Below are 24,598 nucleotides of genomic sequence, written 5' to 3'. Positions count from 1 at the left end.
TAAATTTGACAAAGATGTCCATAGCCCAAAATTTGGGTGGGGACAATCTGTAATGAAACATGATTTTGGGTTGCCTTCCCTGGAACATCTCTAGAACTTTAGAAAATTGATATATTGAAAGACCCTGAGGAATCTCGTGCTGGTTAACTCTGGCTGCACACGGGACATGTTTTGCAATGTGAATTTGAAGAGATGGACTATCTGAATTCATAGCATGTACAGGAAATTCTTAATTGCTACTACTCAGTTGTTGTTTCTAATGTTGAAGCTGAGTGCAGAATTTAAACCTTAAGTTTAAATAACAGAAGAACAATTCAGAAGAATGCAGGTGAGCCACCTCTGTGTTTGAAGCTGGATAACATTTATATCATCCTACCTAATTGTTTTTTGTGTTATTTACTCAAGCATTTATAGAAGGCTGAGCATGAAAGCAGGGAATATAGCTCCTGCAATGAATAATTTGCATTCTTTATTCAGTGCAAATTAATTCAGGTCTCCAAGCACTGTGGGAATTAGCTTTATATGCACTGTAGAGGGCTCGTAATGGAAGTTTAAACTGATGCATCATAAAAGTTCCCATTTAATGTTTTAAGGTGCTTTTTTTGTTTCCATTAGCATAGATTATTCTGTTTATAGATGCTGGAGTGAGAGAAGATGCCTATTGTTATTAGAAAAGGCCTTGTTAGGGATGCTCAGAAGACTTAGCAAAGACTTTGGGGATGCTCTGCTCCAGGAAAACAGTAATTCTTGCACTGAGATCACTGCCAATCATGCTGCTCTACTCCTGGCCAGGGGGAGGATGTCCTCCACCCACAGTTTATCCTCTGCTATTAGAACAGAAGGTTTTTCTTAAGGATTATCATTGCACAGCACTCAGTGGAGCTGGTTTTGAGGTTGAACTCTCCTGGACAACACAGCACAAATTATACAGAAATGCCAGGCATGGAATCCAAGAAATAAAATAGAATTAACCCATCAGGCCACTCCTATGAAAATATATCCTGTGATTCAGGCAGTGGACATACATGTGATGACTGATGCACATCTATTTGTTTTCCACCAGTCTGCCTTTCCTCCTGTCCTTTCTCTTAACTGCAGCCCTAACTCTGCTTTCTCTGACATCTCCATTTCCCAAACTCCCTTCTGCACCCTGGACCAGATCAGAGAAGGGTTTCTGTGCAGTCCCCTTGATTTGCATTCATCATTTCATCAGTACTGCTGGGGATTAAGCTCCACTAATGATGTTCCTCTTTTTATTAAGAAGACTTCTAAGCCCTTTAATGAAGGAAAGACCAAAAATTAACCCAAAGCAAAATAGAAAGATTTCGTTCTGTCTCCTTTGGTTTAGATCCAGGTTTCAGTTACCATGGTCTGCCTTGTGAGAAAACAAAACTAGCCCTCAAAACTTGGAACTTGACACACTCAGATCTTGGTCTCCCCTAATGAAGAACACTGTGCTCACTGAATTTTTTTTGCTGCATCAATAAATCATGTTCAGTTCTTTCCCTGACCCAAACAGGCTTCAGCTCCTACGCTCAGGAGCAGCTCATCCAGCACATCAGTCAGCAAAACCACACAGATCTGCTCAGGAATATAAAAGCCATGACCACTTTCAGGACCATCCACGACCTGGACAGAGTCAGAAGAGGGCTGGAACAACCCAGAAAGTGTCACAAAATTGAGTTAGAAACATGCAAACACATTACTCACCTCAAGCACAAGAAAAGCATAAAGGCAACTATGAGGGCCCCCACTGAAATACAGTGGCCCAGGTAGTTTATGATGAGAGCAATCTTGTAATGGAGCGCATACTTCCTCTGGAGGTAAAGAGATAACAGCATTAAATCAGCATCAGTCTCCAAGCACTGCCATCCAGGAACAGTTCAGCACTTCAGAAAACAGTCATTACTTTTATTTTTCTCAACTTTATAATGATATAATAGTACCAGGGCTGATGCCTCTGTGTAAGGCAAATATATTGTCCAGGCACACAGGCTTGGTGTCATTTCAGTTTGGGATTTGTCCACAGTTTCTTACAAATATAAGCAAAACAAATTATCTTGTCTCCACTTTCCCCTTTTTTATTATTATTTTTTTCCCATTTCCTCAGATTTATTGGATTCAAATCTTTGTCATTTTAGGCAACAATCCTAAAGACACATCTCAGAATTTCAGAAATTATTAAACATTATTTTCTTAGGAAACAACACAGTCTTAATGAGCCAGGTTATGCCATTTTCCTACTCAAATGGCTTGGTTTTCACACAAAAATGTCAGCAAGAATAAATAACAAGCCCTTCCCACACAGGCAGGTTTTCCTCTGAGGGACATTCCTTGCAGGCTGTGATCTTTATCCTTCAAACCAAAGCAGAATAAAAACTGGAACCCATTGGTGTCCCTTCAGTTTTGATAAACCAGGGATCCTGTTGTTTTTAGCAGCAACCCAAATATGTAGTGAAATTTTCTCTATTTGTTTCTATTTCCTTGCATGTGGGGGAGATTGTTGGCAAGTTCTTGATCTTGTAAACAAAAAATTAAGTACAGAAGTGCTTCCATCTAAATCAGTGAATTTAGGGATTTAGTGATCAAAATTTGGCCTTGTAGAAACATCTTTATTGGTGGGCTGCAGTTGGCTTTGGAGAAAGGAGAGGCATCTCCTCTTTGCCTGGCTAGGGAGAAGTAGAATGACGCTATTTAGATAAATACTGAAGATGGCTGAAAAGAGGTTTGCTACTGGAAGACTAAATGTCCCTGAAAAATATATTTATTATTAGTTTTGACATTTATTTATTTTCAAGTTAAGCAGATCTTTCCCCACATTGGGATGCTGCCCTCCTTCAGAAGAACAAGGCTCTTAAAAACCAAACCACCTACATTTCCTCTGGTGATAAAAACATGAAAGCAAAATCCTACAAATGGTATGATTTTAAAAAAATAAATTGGTTGATTTTTTTTTTTTTCATTTTTTTCCCTAACAATTTCCCTTAACATTTTACTCCAGTGAAAGGAATTTGTCAGTGAATGAATGTTTGGCTGAAAGTACAACCAGCAGCTGTAGCTCATCTGTTCCATTGTTCTGTGAAGATAAGCATCTCCCAGCACTTTGCCAGAGAGCCAGGGAGCTCTCTTGGAATCATTTTTGTGCTGAAACCTGCCTGCATCTTCAGCTCACAGAGTAATGTGCTGTTTCTGGACACAACTCAACCACGCAGAGTATTTTAGAAGTCTTTTATAAAATCCCCTAAAATAAACTTCCCCATCCACGGGCCCATTTTCTGAATCGCCTGCAGGTGAAAAGAAAAAAAGCACCAAAACAAAGCTGCAGAATTCAAATTCCATAGTGTGTTTTATTCATCATTCAGTTGAGGGGACACCTGAAGGGAAAGGAAACTCACTTGACCTGCTGTGCCTACCTGTGCAATGCTGTTTTATTTAACAATGCCCTGGCAAACTGCAGGGCTCATTGACTCTCCTGCTTAATTGACAGAGCCAGAGGATCACAGAACATCCCAAGGGATCCCAAAGGATCATTGAATCCACTGCTTCTCGCACCACTATCAAATCCCAAACCCATCTGACTAAGAGCTGCTTTCAGAATTGCTCATTTAGGGCTAGAAATCTCCTGGAAGATGGCAAACCTTGTGTTTTTCCAGCACGAGGTTCCTGCTCTATAAGTCTGACCTTCCTTTGGCTCCTGAACACTATTTCAACTTCACTCAAGTTTTAAGAAGGTGTGGTTCAAAACATGAGGAAATTAATTGAAAAAATAAACGTACGAAACTCCTGTTTGATGCACTGATGCTGAAGGAAAAACAGGCACGACTTTCGTATTTTCTGCTTCTGATGCTAACAAGGTTTCCTGAAGGCAAATTCAAACATCACAGAAACAAGAACTGCCTGGGTGCCTAGGGAAAACTAAACTGACAGGGTGGCAAGATCACTTTCCACCAGCCTACATGCAATCTGCATCTCTGCTGGAATGGGAGGCAACGTCTTCAGGGCTGAAAAGCACGTGCCCAGAAAATCATGTGTTTGTTCCCCAAAGCTCAGCTCATGTCAAACACTTGCACAGCTCTTTTCTGGCTCGCCCTCTTGGACACCAATACATTTAAAATGTCAACAACCTTCTCCTGTTACCCAATATCCTTCTGTTTCAGGGAAGGTTCACTTCACTAAAACAAAGATTTAAATTCTATTCAGGGTTAGGAGGAGGGTTGCTAGAAATGAGCTAGAAATTAGAAATGAGCTAGAGAAGGAGATCATAGAATCCTGGAAAGGTTTGGGTCAGAAGGGACCTTAATGATGATTCCTGCCATGTCAGGAGTGCCAGCTACTAGAACAGGTTGTTCAGAACCCCTGACCTGATCCAATCTGATCTGGAACACTTCCATGGATCAGGAATCCATGGATGGGGAATCCAGAGATGGGGAATCCATGGATGGGGAATCCATGGATGGGGAATCCAGAGATGGGGAATCCATGGATGGGGAATCCATGGATGGGGAATCCAGAGATGGGGAATCCATGGATGGGGAATTCAGAGATGGGGAATCCAGAGATGGGGAATCCAGAGATGGGGAATCCATGGATGGGGAATCCAGGGATGGGGAATTCAGAGATGGGGAATCCAGGGATGGGGAATTCAGAGATGGGGAATCTAGGGATGCTTTCACCCCCTGGCCACAGCAGGTCACACCACTGCAATCCCATTCCATGACAATAGACATGACAATCATTTTACACCAGGCAGGGCAGAGGTGTCTCCACAGCTTCCAAAGCCTGGCAGAGGTGTCTCCAGAGCTTCTGAAGTGAGGAATGACAGCACAATGTCTTTACCTGCACTGGCTTTGCACATCTTAGGCCTGCTGGGCTCCCCTCCAGGCTAATGACAGACTCATTCTGCCTAGGGCACTTTTCCTCTTGCTTCAGCTGCAATGGGACTGCTTAACCTGCCCTGAACAATTCGGTGAGTGATTTGAATCAATAACCAGCTAATAAGAGCACTCTCAGACCATCTGACAAGGATCTTGCCTCCTCCAGCAGAACTCACTGACAGGTCCTGCCAGCGTTTACAGCTCACGTCTCCCTGGGAGGCCGCACACGCCACTGCCACTCAGTCATTTCCAATTTCCTCCCGGTGCCAGGATGATCTCAGCACCAGCACAGCTTAAGGACACCTCTCCAAAGACTTTCAGAAGCAACTGGGAAGCGTCTTTGTCATGCCAGATGACTCTGAGCTCACTGCTTTCCGTTCCTGAGCCAGCTGGAGCTGCTGTGGCTGAAGTGACCGTGCTCCCATGCAGGATACATTAGCCTGAGCCCAGCGTGGTGCTAACTCAGCTACTCAGCTTGAAGCCACCTCAAAGCATCAGCAGAAGCAAATGCACATACAGCTGCCACAGACCACAACACCAAAGTCCCTGATTTATAGCTCTTTTTGGAGGCTAAGATGTTTTTTGTGCTGCCTGAGATGCTCACTTTTCTTCTAAGAAGAGCAGAGATTTGTGTGCAGTGAAGGCCCTTCCAACACAGGAGCTTGTAGGCTGAGGAGAATCTTTCCATTTGTGCCACCAAACAGCCAGATGGACCAAAATTATTTCTATATCCTGTTTCTGTGCCTGGGGAAAGAGCCAGCTATTTGTTCAGAGGGTGAGGTCAGTCTGACAGGAGGACACCAGCACCTGGGTGTCCCCAAGGCAAGGGTTAGGGGCAGCTGTGCACACACAGGCACCTTGTGTCCCCTGAGGTGCACTGGGGACTCCTGTGATTCCCAGCTGGTCCTGGTGGGACCTCCATGGCTGAATCAGAATTTTTAAGGTTGGAAAAGACCTCTAAGATCATTGACTCCAACCATCCCGTTCACCACTAAACCTGTCCCCAGCTGCCACATCCACAAGTTTGAATACTTTCAGGGATAGTGACTCCACCACTGTCCTTGGCAGGCTGTTCCAATGTCTGAAAACCCTTTCAGGGCAGAAATTTTCACTAATACCCAGTCTAAACCTCTCCTGACACAACCTGAGGCCGTTCCCTCTCCTCCTGTCCCTGTTCCCTGGGAGCAGAGCCTGATCCCCCTGGCTGTCCCCTCCTGTCAGGAGCTGTGCAGAGCCACAGGGTCCCCTCTGATCCCCCTTCTCTCCAGGCTGAGCCCTTTCCCAGCTCCCTCAGCCCCTCCTGGTGCTCCAGACCCTTCCCCAGCTCTGTTCCCTTCTCTGGACAGGAAGGACACAGGCATTCCAAGGGACATTTTAAACTACACCACACAACTACATTTAAGGAACTAGATCTCAGAGTGGGAGTCTAGCAGCAAATCACTCCCCAGAGCAGAGTTTTAGCAGCTGCTGCCACAGGTCCCAACCACAAGCAGAGCAAGGATGCATTAATAAACCCAGTAATAGGGTGTTCCTCAGCTGATGGCCCCTAAGAGTGACCCACAGCTGGAAAAACCATAAAATTTCTACTCGTACATTACCAAAACTCTGTCATAAAGCATGGGATTGATGTTGAAAAGTCCTGTTCCTGTCCCCTGTTATCAATCACTGAATTAAAATCATGTGATTCTTCAGCACTCTGCCTGTGAGTGGTCAAGCTTAAAAGAAGTGTTGTATTTTTGGATTAAAAATAAGTACAAGTCACAGGGCATTACCCCCCCCCCAGATGATGTTAAGCATCTGCTAAACTCAGAAAACAACAACAGACCCACTTGTGTGCCTGAATCTCACCTTTAATCAAAATGGAGCAAATCTGTGGGGATTGTTACTTTTTTCTATAATTCTTTTTGAGATCACAAAGTATTCATCTGTAACACTGAGCATTATGAAAGATTTCAAAAATATTCACAAATATTAATATTTGCAAAGCTTGTCACAAATCTTTAAAGATCTAATAAATGAGTTTTTAAGCCTCTGTAAGCAAGGGTGGGGGAACATCTGCACTTTCATCTGTTTAAGAAACATGCTATTTAAGGAGTTTTAAGCTATCACCATAGCTGCAAAATTTTTAAAAGCAAAAACAGAGAAAAGGGAATAATCCTGTCCTCTAGTCACAACACTTCTCCAGCCTTTTCAAATAAAACCCCTCTGTGTTTGCCTGTGCACAGACAGCCACTGTTGGGAGCCATGCAAACACATAATGAGTGTTATTAAAATGCAGCAGCTTTTTCCTGAGTGGCTGCAGCTCCCAGCTCAGGTTTCCTGTACCACCTAAACCCCACCAGAGATATCAAATCTTGGCCCAGCTCTGCTCCCCATTGTCCAAATCAGCCCTGGCTGCTCCACATCCCCTCTCTTGCTCACTTTCAGGACATGGTCAGTCTGTCCCTCCAGTGCCCCAGCTTGTGCTGGCCCCAGCACTCCTGCAACAATGCACTGAGATGCTTTAGGGACCTGATTGATCCAAAAAATGGCCCAGCAGCAAGTTAGCTTTTCATTTTAAATGGGAATGAGGATCTGCACTGGGGTGGTCCCAGCTTATGTTGGCCCAAATTGCCTTGGGAGCCTCTGCACCATGCTAGAACACCTTGAGTGTCCCCCTGGGTGGCAGCCAGGTACTGGCACAACTTTACCTAATTCCTAGAAGCCTCTAGGAAAAGGAGGGGGGTTAAATTAGCCAGAGGATAGGAACAGGTTCCTCCTCAGCAGCTGGTGTGTTGTTATTTGTGATTCACTGGAGAAAACCCAGACTGACCACACTGGACCTTACAGGATGGATGCTGCACCACAGCCAAAGCACATCCTGGCTCTGTGGGGTGCAGCACCAGCACAGAGAGCCCCTGAGAACTAAATGTGGGGTCTCATCTTCCTCCTCTCTGTCCCTGGCATGGCACAACTACAAGGACACAATGAGTTGAATGAATCCCCAATGATGCCTCAGCTTTTATAGTCTGAGCTCCATATCAGGGCATGGTGAGCTCTGTGCACAGAGCAGGGAGACAAAACAATTCCTGCTCCAGCTGGGCACCAAGGACAAATGACCCAAATCTCAGCCCCGGAGCACAAACACCGTGGGCTGGAGAGAGAAAAACAAGCAGGGTGGGACTGCAGGGGCTAAAGCTGGAATGGGACAATGAACTGCAAGGTGCAAATGGAGCAGAACTGATCCCAGGGAGAGACCCCGGGAGCGCTCGTGCATTTTGGGGCCATTTTGGTTCATCTTGGGTGCAGCCCTGGCTGGGCTCTTGTGCTGCCCAAGGTGCATCCATGGAGGCCTTCTAATAAATCCCTGCTTTATTCTTTAGCTCCATCTAGTCTCCAAAACAAACCAGCCTGAGCTGCTGGGCTCCACCCTGGCTCCTTGAGGGAAAAGCCACTCCTGGCAGAGACAAAGCCTTTGTGGTGTTGTGTCCCACCACAGCACTCAACACAGGAGGAAGAGGAAGAGTATGAAGGGCTTGAAGGCTTAAAATGTGTGAGGGTGAATGTCAATGATGTCTCTGAGATATCTGAAAAGAAAAGGGCTTTGCATAATTCCTCACAGCCCTTCTGAAGGAACTTAATCCCATATGCTAATTTAAATCTGATAATTCTTATATCATGCAAGACTGGTTCAATTTCTTAAAGACAGCTGGGTCCTGAGTCTACTTTTTATGTATTTTTTCTGTTGCTGCCCCTTTACATATTTGCTTAAGGAGAAATGACATTGAGATCTGTAAAGGTCAGTTGTTGATGAGGCCTCAGAATGGGCAGATATAGGGTGGAATCAGCTGGTTGAACTTATTTTTTAGTGCCAAAGAGGCTTTAGGTCTTATTGTTCTTATTGCTAACATTTACTGTAGCAGCTGTAGGCTCTGAACAAAGCTAGGAAAAATCTGCATAAACACACATCATCAGGGACAGAGTGAGATAAAGCATCCTTTTTAAAAAAACCATGTGAGCAGGGGATATGGAGAGAGGATAAGTGATTTGCCTCAATTCACGGGGAGGTTTTGTTGCAGAGACAGAAATGGAATCTCTCTCAGAGGTCCCAAATTAGCACGTTAACCTTAAGTTTAGTTTTGCATCCATTTATGCTGAGAAATCTCATTGAGAAGAATGAAGGGAAAAATACAGACCTTGTCATCCAGAATAGGCTCGCACTGAGAGTAGTTTATCTTGGAAGCCCATGTCCCATTGCCCAGGCATTCTCTGTAGGCATTTCCTGGTACAGACCAAAATAAAAGAGAGATGAACACTCTGTGATGGACTTAGAACAGCTTAGACATTTCACAGGTTCAAGACAAGACTGACAGAACAGATTATTTACAAGGCAAATCAACTTATCCCACCTCTGTGATGACTGGAGCAACCCACTCAAAAGAGGAGAAATAAATAACAAACACATCTACAGACCACGAGTATTTAAAGGTATTTATTAATAGTTTTTTTTTTTTACAGAATATTAATTCAGTAGACAGCAAAGGTATGAAAACACTGCAACTGAAACTGGTGTTGTCCCAAGGTGCCAGTTCTCACAGACTGTAAGTAGAAATCACAAATTACCAAAGCAGAGATTTAATGTCCAAATTCAACATCACCCTGCAGGGCTCTGGGAACTCCATGTGGCAATAGTGGGGTAAAGAGGGGAGTTCAATTTCTGGCAAGCACTCTCTTCATCCCAAGGAATTCCAAGAGAAAACTGCATTTTTCCTGTACAAACCCTCCTGCACTCCTCAAAGGCACATCCAATTCCAAGCAAGAGGCTCTTGGTTTTTCCCATTCTTATTTTGAACTGTTTCTTAGAAACAAGAGAATTAAAATAAAACAGGAAATCCAGAAAGATCCCCAAAGGACCAATACAGGCAACTTCCTGATGGACTCCTCATGATGTTGTTGCAGCCCTTTACCCAGTTTCTTTTTGGGCCTTTGCCACAGTCATTTAGTGCAGGAAAATCAAATGGTCCTAAATGTGCTGCTGACACCAGCCTTTGAAAAAGGTCAAGAGACTTTTGAAAAGGTGCTTTTGAAAAAGGTAAAAAAAGACTTTTGAAAAGGTCCTTTTTCTTACTGAGAAGGGAAGTCAACAGTCCCTGCAGATGCTCCAGGTGACATTGTACCCACACAGATCACTGAATTTCATATTGCTGGTGTCTAGTTGCACTTTTCCGCTGTTCCTTTTTGGAGTGATGAGGCCAAACTAAACAAAACAGTCTGAGTGGGGTTCAGGTGGTAGGATCTGATTTACATCCCTAAAAGCCCTTTTATTTGTCCCCTCCTCTGGCCAGTGCTGAAGCTCCCTGTGCAGAATTGTTGCTGACTTTGAGCCTCTGTAGCAAACTCCTGACTCTCCAGATGAGCTGATGCTGAGTCCCACTTCCAGAGTACTGCTCATATAAACCATTATTTTATTCATTCAAACCCTTGTTTTACTCATTCTGACTCTTCATTTTCCCTGGTTGTATCCCACAAACACAATCCACACACTGAGAGGCACTGGGGATGCACAACCCACATCAGTGCAGCTCTCTGAGCTGTCACAGCACATCTCCCACAGGGTGAGGGCATGGACAGCAGGGGGAAAATCAAACTCTGAATTTCTCTTGTCCAGGATCTCCTCCAGTATCAGTCATTTCTCAACACCAGGTGCCATTGCTAATTTATACCCCACAGTAAAGGTTTTCTTCTTTTTCCTTTCCTTTTCTCCTTTCCTTTCTCCTCTTTCCTTTTCCCTTTTCCCTTTTCCTTCCTCCTCTTTCCTGTTCCCTTTTCCTTTTCTCCTTTCCTTTCTCCTCTTTCCTTTTCCTTTTCTCCTTTCCTTTCTCCTCTTTCCTTTTCTCCTTTCCTTTTCCTGTTCCCCTTTCCTTTTCTCCTTTCCTTTCTCCTCTTTCCTTTTCTCCTTTCCTTTCTCCTCTTTCCTTTTCTCCTTTCCTTTTCCTGTTCCCCTTTCCTTTCCCTCCTCCTTTCTTCCCTCCCTATGTTCCTTTCTCCCTCTCCTTTTCTCTTTCTCTTTTTCCCTCCCTCTCTCTTTTTTAATGACAAAATGCAGCTCTTTTGGCCAGTGCTTTAAAGGAGAAACATCTCATTTATTGGGTGAGGTAAGACCGACACTGGAGGCACCTGGAGGGATCAGCTCTTGCTCATGCACTGTGTGCAGAAAGACACTGGATTAAGTTCAGTTTTTCTTAATGATTGTCACAAAAAAGAAAAAAAAAAAAGGTAAAAAAAAAGGAAGAATCATAATGGAGAGCTCCACTGTAGAAACAAACAATGATCACCCAAGAAGAAAATAACACTTAAATGATCTTTCTAGGGCAACAAGAGCTAATAATAAAGAAATGTAGCTATTAGCACTATTTTTTTCCTAGTTGAAAAACAATTGTGTAAAATCTCATTTTCCTAGACAAATGACATACCAAAGAACTCAGCATACTTTCTCTTAGAATTTCCCCTTCCTTCCTGACTTTATTCTCAAGAAGGAATAATCCAAACAGAGATTTGGTGGTTATAACATGGGGTTATTTGTGCTCTGTGTGCACTTGCACTTGTTTATTATATAATACAATATTGTATGACACAATAATATATTGTTATTGCATGACACAATAATATATTGTTATTTAGTAACACAACTGGACAAGGAGAATGAATGTTCATGCAAATGAATAATGAGCAGTAGATGAGTCAGGATGGCACAGGCAGCACTCAGCCTTTGTGCACAGAGCTCTTGACACATCATCCAATATTCACTCCTGGGCCTCAGTCTGTTGTCTCTTCTTCCACTTTAAGAATTTTTATTTCCTTTTGTTGTAGATTTGTGGCTCTTGGTTTCTTTGGCTTAATTTAGAATCTGACTCCATGTTCTTGGAAGGCTTCTATTCTATTCTATTCTATTCTATTCTATTCTATTCTATTCTATTCTATTCTATTCTATTCTATTCTATTCTATTCTATTCTATTCTATTCCATTCCATTCCATTCCATTCCATTCCATTCCATTCACTATGCTAAATAATGGAGAAAGGACACAGACAGAAGGTTACAAAGAATGATCATGGAAACTCATGACTGCTTCCAGGGTCCTGACACAGCTGGCCGTGATTGGTCATTAAGTCAAAACAATTCACATGGAACCAATCAAACAATCACCTGTTGGATAAACAACCTCCAGACCACTTTCCAAAGCAGCAAAACAAGGGAGAAGCAATCAGATAATTCTTGTTTTCATTCTTCTCTGAGGCTTCACAGCTCCCCAGGAGAAGAAATCCTGGCAAAGGGATTTTTCCAGAAAATATGATGGTGATAGCACACAACAGCAGCAGCAACATTCACAGCTCTCCTGGAGTCTGAGGTGATGTAAAAGGGGTCTCCACCCCTGGAAAACCTCATTCCACACCACCAAAAAGGTAGGTAAAAAAATCTGAGCACGGCTACAGCAAAGCCTTGGCAGGAACACAGCTGGGATACCCAACTCTCCCCGACTCCAGCTCTTGGGAAAGTCCAGCTCAGTCTATTATTTTATGGCTCTTCACAGAATATATCCAGATAAACAACCTAACACCCACAGGAATGTCTCACTTTTATGTATTTATACACACACACCCACGCTACAGAGAGCCTGAACTTCATTCTTAGTGGAGTAGAACCATTTAAGAGCAAGTGAGAAATTCAAGGTGGAGAGAAAAAGTTCCTTGAATAAAAAGAAAATTAGTGTTCCATTGTTGGGTTTGTGGGTTTTTTTTTGTTTCTGTTAAGCTTGGGGTTGAAGTGTTTGACATAATATTTTGTGTTTAGATTTAGATGTTTATTATTTCTTATTTATATTATAGTTTTGTAAGTTGAGAGCTTTATAGTATTTTATTGTCTGCTATTTTGTAACAGACAAAAAACAAATCCCAAAAATACCACTGACACACAACATAATAAAAAGCTTAAAACAAACAATAAAAGAGAGTAACTTAAACTCTCGATACTTCAAACAACTATTAAAGAACACTTTCTACAATTATGATCTGGTACCTTCTAACTACGGATTTTAACAGATTTCCAGATAACCACCACAATTTTAACAGATTCACAATACATACTACAAAAAGTCAAATAAAGAAAAACTCTTACACATTTAATAGAGTCTTATATAGAAAATAGAAGCATTGTATTTATCAAAATACTTATAAATAGAAACATTGCATTTATCAAAAAAATCAGACTGTGATAATCACAAATCTGTCTGTTTGCAGGGCAAACGGGACTTTTAAGGAACTCCAGCATATTTGTCGTTTCAATAAAAAGAATAAAAGAAAAAGCTGATCAACCCAGAACTGAGCCCATACATCAATAACAATGGAAAGTGATTTTCATCTGACATGGAAGAACATGAGAGAAACTCACAGACTTTTATTTACCCATTTGAAGGTTTCCTCACACACTGGTGTTTGATAAAGGGCGGAGACATCCAAACTCTGTTTCCAGTTTTCCCATAACTCTCCTCAGCATCCCTGTGACTCAGCACCACCATTACCAGATTAATTCTGGGAAAACTCGCATTGGATGAGAGGAGTTTTTCACAAATCAGCTCAAGGACCTTTATCCCAAACAGAAATGTGCCTTTTAGACATCTGAACTCATGTAAAATGAATTCTACTCTGACTTACTACACTTTATTGATAACACTGCCAGAGACTCCTCTGAAGAGCCCTCAGTGTGTGTCTAAACAGAAAATGGAGCAGAAAAATCCAGTATTTGTCATCCCAGCTATGATCTGTCTCCTCCTTAGAATCCACTGACATATTTTTGCTGTGAGGGTGACAGAACACTGGAACAGGCCTAGGGAGGTCTTGAAATCTCCCTTTTTGAAGATACTTAAAACCCTTTTAAGACATGCTCTGGGCAACTGGCTGCAGGTGCATCTCAGCAATCCTGTGGTTCTGTGATTACCTGCATAGAACTATCCTCTGGAACAGCTTTAAAACACCAGTTTATGAGGTAAAACCTAGCCTTTAATTTCATTTCTAACTGCAGATGATGTTGCATTCCTAGCCCTTAATTTCATTTCTAACTGCAGATGATGTTGCATTTCCGATTGGGGTATGCAAAGGGAAGTGTTTGATGAGTGGTATTTTGTATTTTTGTACTTTTATTTTTTTATTGACCCTATTGAAGAGCACAAAGCCTTTCAGGTAGTGGTAACTCAATATGTATGGATTGGCCTGGTGGCAGGCTGGTGTTTAGTCAGTAAAAGTCCATTAAAAGCACGACACAAACAGGAGACAGGAGCACTGGGTGAAGGTAAATGGATGTCACTCTCAGCAGGAAATTCACCACCTCCCCCCAGCCATTTGTGAGTGAAAGACAATTCCAGACACTGCATGCAGGCACTGCCATCATGGACCTTGCCCCTGACAACTGGAACTAAGCTGGTTTTGAAAGAGATTTTACTTGTCTTGCCATGTTTCATGTAGATGAATTTCTGGCAAGGTTTACATTTCCAGTTATCATTAAAATGGAAATCTGGCCATTGATGCCTCTTATATGGCTATTTGTGCCTTTCATCTGGCAATTTGTGCCTTTCATCTCCTGGATTCTACAGACTGGCCACGGAATCTTGAGCCAAGTTCATCAGCTACTGGAGTGAAGGGAATAAACAGAAAAATGTATAAATAAATAAGACAGCCTGTTAATCCCTGAGCTGAGGGCACGTGGCTGCTTTGGCAGCTTGCTGATCCTTGTTAGGTGTCAGCTGAGCTGAAATGAAGGGTCCATCCATCAGAACACCAGAATCCCACTGAACACACTCCCTAGAACACAGAGGGTTTTGGGAGGTGGGGTTAGGGGTGACTGTGGCACAGACTCAGGAATTTTCAGTAATTATTTTGTAAAACCATTACAGACAGTCTGGTAAATCTCTCCACTGTGATTCTTTTTCATTGATATTCCTATATCTACATTTTTCCTCACTTTCTAAGACAACTGTTAAACTATTTTTGCCTCTGACCTAGCTGAGCAATTTGCCATCCTTTTCAGGCTAGGTTAGTTCTGCATATTTGCCACAGGTGGAGTTCAAATTTATAATTTTAGAATATCAGTTTGCAGCCAGTCTTGTTCACATCTCACCAATCTCTTCCTGCTCTGGCTTCAGGGCACAGCCCAGCAGCCCATGGTGCCCCCAACATGAAGGTGTTTATCCCAAGTTTTCCTATGGAAAAGAAGCCCAAGTAAGTGAGATTTCCCCTTAGATATAAATTAAAATAGTTTCTGTGATATGCTGGTCTGTAAAATCAGAAGAAACAGTGGAGAAACTCTGATTTTTCTCAGTGCCACGATTAAAGCTGGATGCCATCTTCTGAGCTGAATAAATGGATGATTTTGAAATGCACAGTTTTGGGACAGCAAAAATGGCTAAAATATCCTAGTGCCCAATGTTGTAGCCTAGGAGTTGCTCACAACATGGAGCTGAACTTTTGTCTCTTCCAATGCTGGATTTCATGAGGAATTCAAACCCAGTTTAAGGGATTCCTACTTTCCAAGGAGTTCTAATCACTGGAACATTGCAAGATTCTCCCAGTGTCTCCTCCAAACAATTTGTATTCATTTCATGTTCAAGACATTTTGCTTGGTATTAGGCAAAAATTTTTTTCTCTTGGGTACTTATCCACCATGATCCCCAGTAAATCCAGCAGGAACTGCATGATACAAATTCCTCAGCTTGGCTGCCCAGATTTCACAGGAGTCTGATCAAATGAGACAGAAAAAAACCTGTGTTGCATAAGGCACACATCACTTCATGTATAGGTTATTCTTAGCCCCTTTTCAAAGTCTCAGAAAAATAGCAAGCTTCTAAAAATAGGGACTGAATCATGGGGCTATAAATTATTTATTCATGTGCCACACTCCCTCTTTGGTGCTTTATTTTTTTTCTGATTGTTGCAGTGACAACTCGAGCCAGGTAGAATTCACAAAGCATCAGGACAATTGCTTACTATTTCTAGAAATTGTAAGTGACAGCAGCATAGAATTGTGGCATCCAGGAGACTGGAAAAAATAAAAATAATCTCTCTCCACATATTTTATTTGTGAATGAGGGATATTCTGACAAAAATAAGGAGAGGCAAGAACAGTTATCCAACTGATGCTCATTGTACATCAGCCAACATCAGCTTGAAAGCCAAGAGGTTTTCTCTGGATGTCACAGCTGGGTTTTTTTGAATTTGTACAGAAATATAATGCACTTATAGGAGAGTCTTGGAAGGCAGATAAATCATAATTTAGGCAAGAAATGTTCCCCTAGAAAAATATTTCTAAATTCAGCTCTGTCTGGCTCAGCTCTATGTGTCCTCAGGCTTTCAAGCCCATTAGAAATGTTGATGAGGTTTCTGTTGTTTTCCTTTGCCAAGAAATCCTAAAAAGGTTTGCAAGAACCTCGAGCAGCCTAATTATGCTCACTTGCTGCACTGATTTCCCATCAGCTGAAGAGCTCAAGTGGCTCACCCAGGTCACAGAACAGGTCAAAAGCAAAGGCAGGAACAGAACCTTGCAGAAATTTAGAAGTGCTCCAGGCTCCTTCAGAGTTTAGGAAAACATTCTGTGGGTTTCTAGCCCAAGGCAGGCTCTGTTGGACCTACAGAGACTGAGGGCACCTGAGGTACCCAGTTCTGTTTGTACAGAGCATCACAGAATATTCTGGGCTGGAAAAGGCTTTAAAATGATGCAGTTCCACTCCCTACCATGGCAGGGACACGTTCCATCAGACCAGGGTACTCCAAGCCCTGTCCAGCCTGGTCTTGGACTCTCCTTGGCCCAGGCTGGGGCTCCTGGCAGCAAACAGTGGCATTAGAAATATCCCATAGATTGAATCGGTCAGAACTGGCAGAAAAGTGCCTCTTTTCAACCTTGTTCAGTGAAATACCTGCTAATGTAAAGCCTCTCACAAAAAATCCCACACATTCTGTTCGACTTGCTGATCCCCAGGTGGTTCACCTCAGGAAACACAATTTCTTGCAGTATCTTTCACTCCTCATGCCTTCAGGGTTAGCAAAAACTGTTCCATAAGACACAACTTTTTTTATAGCAAATACTCTATTTCTTCACAGCTTCATTTTGAATTGTTTCAGGATTGAGGTGTGGGCACTGACAGGCAATTCCCAAAGCTGCCCTTTCCCAAGACAATCACTCCTCAGAAGGATGATTTGGGAATCATCCTGGAAGCTGCCCTCCTCATCCCAAATTGCTTAGAGCTGTTGTGATAACCCTCCTATTAATAACTGAATAATAAAAGACTTAGTATTCAATTATATCATTAATTCTAACATTAATTTCCTTAAGAAATTATTTCATGGCTTGTGATTGAGGAAGCTCTTGTTCTGAAATGTCAGGGCTGGGCTGTTACAGAAACAGCTGAGGAACACCCAGAAGACAGGGAGAGAAAACCCAGTGAGGAGGCTCAGCAGCACTTCACACATGCTTGGTTAATCCTGCCTGCAGCCTCCCAAGGCTTTCTGCAGTCTGCAGGTAAATCCCTGAGACAGCACAACCCCAGGGGTGAGCACAAAGATCTACAGCTCAGACCTCCATGTATCTTTCAGAAGAAAGATAAAAGAGGGAGGTTACAAAGCACAGGTTATTCCTCAGGTTGTCATATTTTGCCTTCACCTGGTTTTCAGCACAAGAAAAAAAAAAAAAAAACCAAAAAAAAAAAAAGCCCAGCAAAATATAAAAGTCAAACCAAACTCCCAACCCAAACCTCTTCACTTTTAGCTGAACAGAAATCAGAAATTGTTTAACTCTCCAAAAACCTGTTGAAAATAAAATTCTGGCATTCATGCTGGGCTTATTTCCACACCCAGTTGCTCAAATTAATCTCTCCTGACAGGCCAGGTGTCACACAAAAGAAGATGCACAGACATCACTTATACTTTAGCAAGTTACTGACACTTGGATTGCTAGAAACTACAAGAACACCCAGGAAAGTCTGTGGGAAATGGATTTATGGAAAAGTTTTTAAAGTTTGACAGAAGGTTTACATACTATGTATGTAAACTTTGAGATAAGAAATATTGACTTAGAAACGTTATGGAATAGGATATATATTGTTGAGAGAGAAATTGAATTAGAAATAAGTTCTAAAGGAGGGTTTTGTAAATAAGATTAGGTATCTTTGAGAAATAGAACTATGGAAAATATATTGTAGTAGCACTTATGAGGGGTAGTTTTAGATGATTGGTTTTCAAGTATTTACAGTATGGTGTGGTAAAAGCTGTTAGGTTAAGAAATGTTTATAATGTATTGTAATTAGGGAATAGTTGGTTTTTAATTGTGATGGTCCTACTTGTCTTGTCTTACATTGCTCTCTACAGTTGAGCTCAAGATTAGGACATTTAAACTCTGATGTCCTGACACAGATGCTGATGTGGAGTGAAGGTTCCAATGTCCATGGTGCCACAGAGACATCCAGCAGTATTTATGATGTCCATGGTAGCTACTCAACCCAGGCCATTCAACTGTACTAAATCCCCAAATTTAAGCTAATTAATTGATCCCAAGATTGCAACCCATGGATCAGATTCAGCTGATCCATGGCCATTTGCCTTATGGAGCAGAGTTGCTCTTCCACTGACCCCACACTGACAACAGGAGGGATTTAATCACCTACAGCAAATAGAAGCATCTTCTCTCCTAAATTTAGGTGCTGGGGTAAACAAAACACTGACCTAGATGGGTCTGTAATTTGATGTGGAACAATTACTTCATGTTTATTTTAAAGACTTTCTTCATTTGACTCTGGTAATGCAGTTGTTTTAAGGGAGAGGCTATCTTCCAAATTGTGTTTGTATGGATCATGCAGAAATTACCAGCAAAGATTCCCCAGCCCAGAACACTGCCACCTGTATGGAGAGAGGGAACTTCCACCCAAACAGCTCCCTAAAAACCAGAAAGGTGCAGTCTAAGAAAATGTTCTTCCTGCTGGTTACTCCAAGAGGTCATTAATTCTCCCTTTGTTGTATCATGGCACCAGGAGGAGGAAAAGCATCACCCAGGGCTGCAGCTCCGTTTGTTTCTGAGCCTGACACACCAGGAGAGCACAGGGCCATCAAACTCCTTCCCTAACCCCCTTCTGGAAGGCTGGCAGGGCACAGCCTGGTAATGATGCTCCATCTTTATGGTAATTGCTTCTCAGCTGAAATTCAAAATTCAATTAGTCACCTGGCATAATTACTGAATGCACAGAGAGATGCAATGTTAATGAGAGGTGTAAGTGTACTTTATTACCTGTAGTAAAGCACTGTGGGACTGAGAAACACTGATTAGCACAGGAGGGAGAGGAAAGGAGCTGGAGGCTGGAGTTTAGGACAGATGACTGGAGAAGACAATTTGCACAACCCCTTGAAAGAAAGGAGTGTGTGCAGCCTCCCTCTACTTTAGCTCTTGCCTCAGCAAAGTGGGAATGGGAAAAGCGATTTTATTCTCACAGAACTTCCACTGCCTGGAATTTATTCAGGAATTTATGCAGTCACAAAAGCAAAGCAGAGCAGCTGCAGGAATGTCTCCTGATGGAGCACAGAATCAGTGTTCACTGGGAATAATCCTGACCTGCTTTCAGAACTCTGCAAAAATAATGAGAAAGGTGGCTGAGGAAAGGAGAGATGAGAGCAGGTTCCAAAATGCACCAGTCATGTGGTATTTGCCTGGTAAGGTTCAAATACCTTTTGGTATTTGAATTCACAATGAAACCTCTGGTCCAGCGGCAGAGGCTGTGAGAAGAAAGCGGCACACAGGAGAGACAGAAAATAAGAGGTGAGAGGAAATATCACAGACAACACAGGGAATGATTTGGGCTAAAAGGCCAGGAGGATCTGCAAAACCTGAATATTATCCCTGAGTCAGCACTGGGGGTTTGCCTACACCACAGGAACCACAACAGTTGCTTGGCCTTACAGGGATTTTCTTTTTTACTTGGTTTTGGGTTGTTTTTTTTTTTCCCCTACTTCAAACCATTGTCCAGATCATACATCCAGCATTTTCTAAGAATCCTTTCCTTTTAAAAACCCCTGTAGGATGATTCAGACAGGTCCTGTGACACTTACACGTCTTGGGACGTCAGGACAAGAACAACATCCGCTGCTGTCAGCTCGTGCTCTGTGTGCTTGCCAGGAAGCTCCTGTGCCTTCCCCAAGCCTAAATATTCATCAGGAGAAGGGAGGCAAGAAACAGACTGTCTGCAAGACAAAAAAACCCCTGCAAACATCACACCAGCGACCACTTGCCAAAGCAGCCCCTGCCAGCTTTCATAGCAAAGCCTAATATAGGAACATAAGAAATTCCAGATGTTTCTTGGCAGATACGAGGCCATTCTGCTGAACCACATTTCCCCTTCCAATAATATAAGTTTAAAAAGGGGATGAGAACGGGAAAGTTCTCCCAATTTCTGTGAAGTGAACCTAAGGTGTCTGAATACAACCCTTTCCATAACCAAACAATTTTAAGGGATGAGCAAAATATTCAGCAACATCAAGAGGATGAATTTTGACTGTGGAGATTGCAGATGTGGAGCTTCTTTAGGCCATCAAAGATTAGGTTTGAGATGAGAAAGTAAAGTCCCTGCAGATACAGGGAAATACAATAATTCCAAGTCTCAAAAACCTTTTACAGACACTAATAGTGTTATATTTTCGCTGGGCTGTCCCTCCACATAAATTCCTTTTCCTACTGGGTGAAGAATAAGGTTTAAAAACAGCTCTTTCCAGGAGAAAAGCAACACCTACCTCAGATCTTCTTTCTTACACAGCCACAACAAGGAACAGGAAATTTTCATTAAATAATTTATAATAAGGAGCACTGGGCTTTTGAGCTCCAGTTTTGTTTCCCTCTCAGTCCTTCTCTTCCCATCCTTTAAAACGGTGCCAAAAAGTTTATGGAATTATCACCCAGCACAGCACCGCTATTGGGAACTCAGTGTCCAGAGATGCTTTATGTGGTAAGAAGGGCAGCAGAAGAAAGCTGAGTTTGTAGATAAGCAATTGCTAGGCTGATGATAATACTTGGATTTAAAAGTTCAGTAACTGCTTAACCCCCCCAGGCTCCTCTTCCCATACTTTATATTGTTGCTTCCATTGGTGCATTTCTAGACTTTCCCAAAATACAACATGGAATATGAATCATGTGCCAGTCCTTCCCTCCAGGACAGCATTTATTGAAACTTTAAGTGAGATCAGAAACCTGAGAGAAATAATATTTCATATAATGTTTGCTAGTGCTGTACAGACACCAGGAAATTTGGTTTGCAAGTGTGATATCAAAAAGGAAGTGAAGAAGTACGAGATTAATTTTGAGAGGGAACTGTGAAGGACCATATTGTTCTGTGAGGGCTGTTTTCATGCCCACAACACCTTATCAAGCAGCAAATGCAGATCAGAGATATGCCTTTGGCTCTCTGAGGGTGAGATGGGGCTGTCTGCACTGCTCCTAGGTGCTCTGCTTCAGCCCAGCTTCCCAAGACATCTCTCAGCCCCCACTCAAATGATCCTCCTCAAGAGATTCCCCCATGCACAAGGGGGAATGATCAGCACCAGCTGAGTGATCAGGAAGACTCTGAATAATCTTCTGCAGAAGGCAGCTGGAAGAGAGGTGAAGAGGCTGTTCCCCTGCTATAAACTGATTAATACAATGCATCTCTCATTTGGGAAGCCTGCTGTTATGTGGGAAGGTGCTTTCTTATCACCTGGTAATGATTGTCTCTCTGGGGGTTTGAAATGCCATGGGAGGGAGAAAGGGAATTTTAAAACCTCTTCTAATTTTATAGCACACAAAATGCTGTCAGCACATGCTGTGACAGTCTAAGAAAAGCATTTCACCAGCTTCATTTTTTGGCTAAAGTCCCTGATGAATCTTAAGATCCTGAGCTTATTTCAAGCAGGAATGATAAGTGGGCCACCTCTGAACCATCCCATGTGGTTTTGGGTTCCCTGCAGCCTGGCAAATGTGGTGTGGCAGCTCCAATATCATCACACACATCTTTTAAAGACCCATATCTGTGATCTCAGTGCTGCCTGAACCACTCAAACAGCTCTGGGAAGTGCAGGAAACAGGGGGATTCACTCTCCATGCAGCTCCATGATGGTCAGGATGTGGATGGAAAGGATAAATCATCTCATGCTGGCACTGAACACTGCACACCTTGCACAGCTTTACATGCAGGGCATTAATCCTAGGCTTGTCATATAAATCCCACAGTACAAAAAAGGACAGAACAGCTCTCCCCACCCCCCAAATATTCTAGACCCCTTTTCAGAGCACTAAAATGACACCTGTCACTGTTTCAGCTCAGCGTTTTCCCCAACATTCTTTCCCTATACTTCACTTTTCCCCTTTTTTTCTAAAGCTGATATGAAGATCTTCTCTTCAAATCTAGAAGTTTCCAAACCCCAAATCTGCTGGTTTAACCATGCCACAGATTTATGTACCACCTTCCTGGGATGTGACCGTGTTCACAGGGGTTCTTGGATGAGGGAAAGAGACAAGTATGTGACTCCATGTTTCAGAAGGCTGATTTATTATTTTATGATATATATTACATTAAAACTATACTAAAAGAATAGAAGAAAGGATTTCATCAGAAGGCTGGCTAAGAATAGAAAGGAATGATAACAAAGGTTTGTGGCTCGGGCAGAGAGGCTGAGCCAGCTGGACTGTGATTGGCCATTAATTAGAAACAACCACATGAGACCAATCCCAGATGCACCTGTTGCATTCCACAGCAGCAGATAATCAATGTTCACATTTTGTTCCTGAGGCCTCTCGGCTTCTCAGGAGGAAAAATCCTGAGGAAAGGATTTTTCATAAAAAGATGTCTGTGACACTGGGACATTGTCCTGACATAAACACTGCCTCCAGGGATTTGGAAATGGCACAATAAATATGATCTGGACTGAAATTAAACAATAAAAGAGGGAAACTGGGCAGTCCTTTTATACCAACACCATCCCTTAAGAAATGCTGCATCCAGCAAGGACATGAGCCAAGAACTGGAGGTGCAGGAGATGTTCCAGGTGTTCCTAAGAGTACAAAAGAGTTGGTGATGCTTCAGCACTTCCCAGATTTAGTTTAATATAGGTAACTGCAGGAAGGGCTAAAGGGAGAATGCTGCAGAAAGCTCCTGTCATTCAGAGCTGGATTTCCTTCCTCCTTAAATACCTGGTGGTATTTAAGGTTTCTTGTCATGCTGATGTGGAAGATGGGCACTAAGATTGGTTGTTTACAGTGACAAGGCAGGAAGAGTTTTAGAAACTAGATGGGAAAAAAGGTCTCTTAAAAAAAGATTTACCATCTCCTTCAACAAAGAGAGCAATTAGATCAGGTAAAATATGTTTGGAAGTGCTCATTCACCTCAGAGAAATGTTTAGTGCTCATAATTCACTTCCACTTAGCTGAGACTCTGCCATTTAGACATTTACTGACTTTGGCAACAGATTTTCTCAGATCTTCTCTTATGACAAGAAAAACTACTGAAAACTCATGCATTACATCTCTTACACTGAGGCAGATTTATCCTCAATGCCATTTGCTTTTCAGCTACAAAACAAGCTCCCCAAGAGCAAATTGAGTGAGCAATATTTAACTGCTGGGTAGTCAAGTGAGGACTGCTTAATTGATATTCTCCTTGGTACCAAACCACAAAACCTTAAATCCCAAGCTTGCCACGAACAACTGTGGTGTAGAATACAAAATAAAAGAAAAAAATATCCTACAAACAACAGGAAAAAAAGATGCTTGAATGGGCAGATGAACTGCTTTGGACTTCAAAGAACCCAAAGTGCATGAAAAAATGTCTGAAATGTTAACACATTTCAAATTAATTCAGCTTTAGACTTCCTCTGCCAAGTAATAATGAGCCACTGACTTGTATATCAAACGTGGGAAAGGTGATGTAGTGATACTAGAGCTGTTTTCTTTGATAGGCGAATTAAAAGGTAACTTCGTTTTTTTTAAATGTAGAGTGAAATATTGATTGTATCTGAAGAGCAGTGAATTATGTTTTATGGCAAGAAAAGCCTCCTGTGCACATCATGAATGGAGTATAGAAAAGCTGCATGGTATTTCTGAAAAATATGCTAGCTTGAAAGTTTAGACCTATTTTCAATTTAATGAGAACATGAAAAAATCTGCAGTGCAACATAAAACCTCTGCACAAATGTGCATCCAAATCCTCAAGCCTCCTCTCTAAGAAAAACAAGCAATTACTTAAGAGTTCCACTGGAAATGCTCATTTTGGACCAGTGCCTCAAAGGATGAAGGTAAGGGCTTTTCTATTAAGCTCTGTTTGCTCCCTTTTTTACCCAATGAATTTTATTTTAAAAGAGTGAAATAGGGAAACCCAGCCTGTGTCCAACTGCTCTGTCACCTCCCATTCCCAGAGCAAAGCCAAATGGCAAAGACCTTCTGGAACACCTGCAGTTCCTCCTTCAGGATGCATTTACCACCCCTCAAAGAATGAAATTCCAAAGGTGGGTCAGACCTTATCTCTAGACAAGATAGGAGGAGAAGATCTGAATCTGAACAAGAAATTCCTTCTCGCACATTTAATCCCAACCTTGGCAAGAAGTTAATACTTGACACTCCTGACTCATAAAAAGGAAGGCAGTGAAGATGGTGAAGGGGAAACCACATGAGGAGAGGCTGAGGGCACTTGGCTTGTT

At 42.2% G+C, this 24,598-nt stretch overlaps 1 protein-coding gene across 2 annotated transcripts in view; it reads right to left on the bottom strand.

Annotated features, from left to right (window-relative positions):
• The window catches only part of CRHR2 (corticotropin releasing hormone receptor 2), a 149,280-nt gene that overhangs the window by 57,829 nt on the left and 66,853 nt on the right, over positions 1–24,598 (bottom strand). For both annotated transcript variants that reach the window (XM_063175490.1, XM_063175573.1), the window contains 2 exons: positions 9,050–9,135; positions 1,711–1,817 (listed from right to left, as the gene is read on the bottom strand). In XM_063175490.1, the coding sequence (XP_063031560.1) occupies positions 1,711–1,817; positions 9,050–9,135 (193 nt within the window). The remainder of the gene's footprint in view (positions 1–1,710; positions 1,818–9,049; positions 9,136–24,598) is intronic.

This window comes from Melospiza melodia, chromosome 1 (genome assembly GCF_035770615.1).
Source record: "Melospiza melodia melodia isolate bMelMel2 chromosome 1, bMelMel2.pri, whole genome shotgun sequence".
NCBI classification, from domain to species: Eukaryota; Metazoa; Chordata; class Aves; order Passeriformes; family Passerellidae; genus Melospiza; species Melospiza melodia.
The sequence above is the reverse complement of the archived record's forward strand: the minus strand, read 5'-3'. Positions and strand labels throughout refer to the sequence as shown.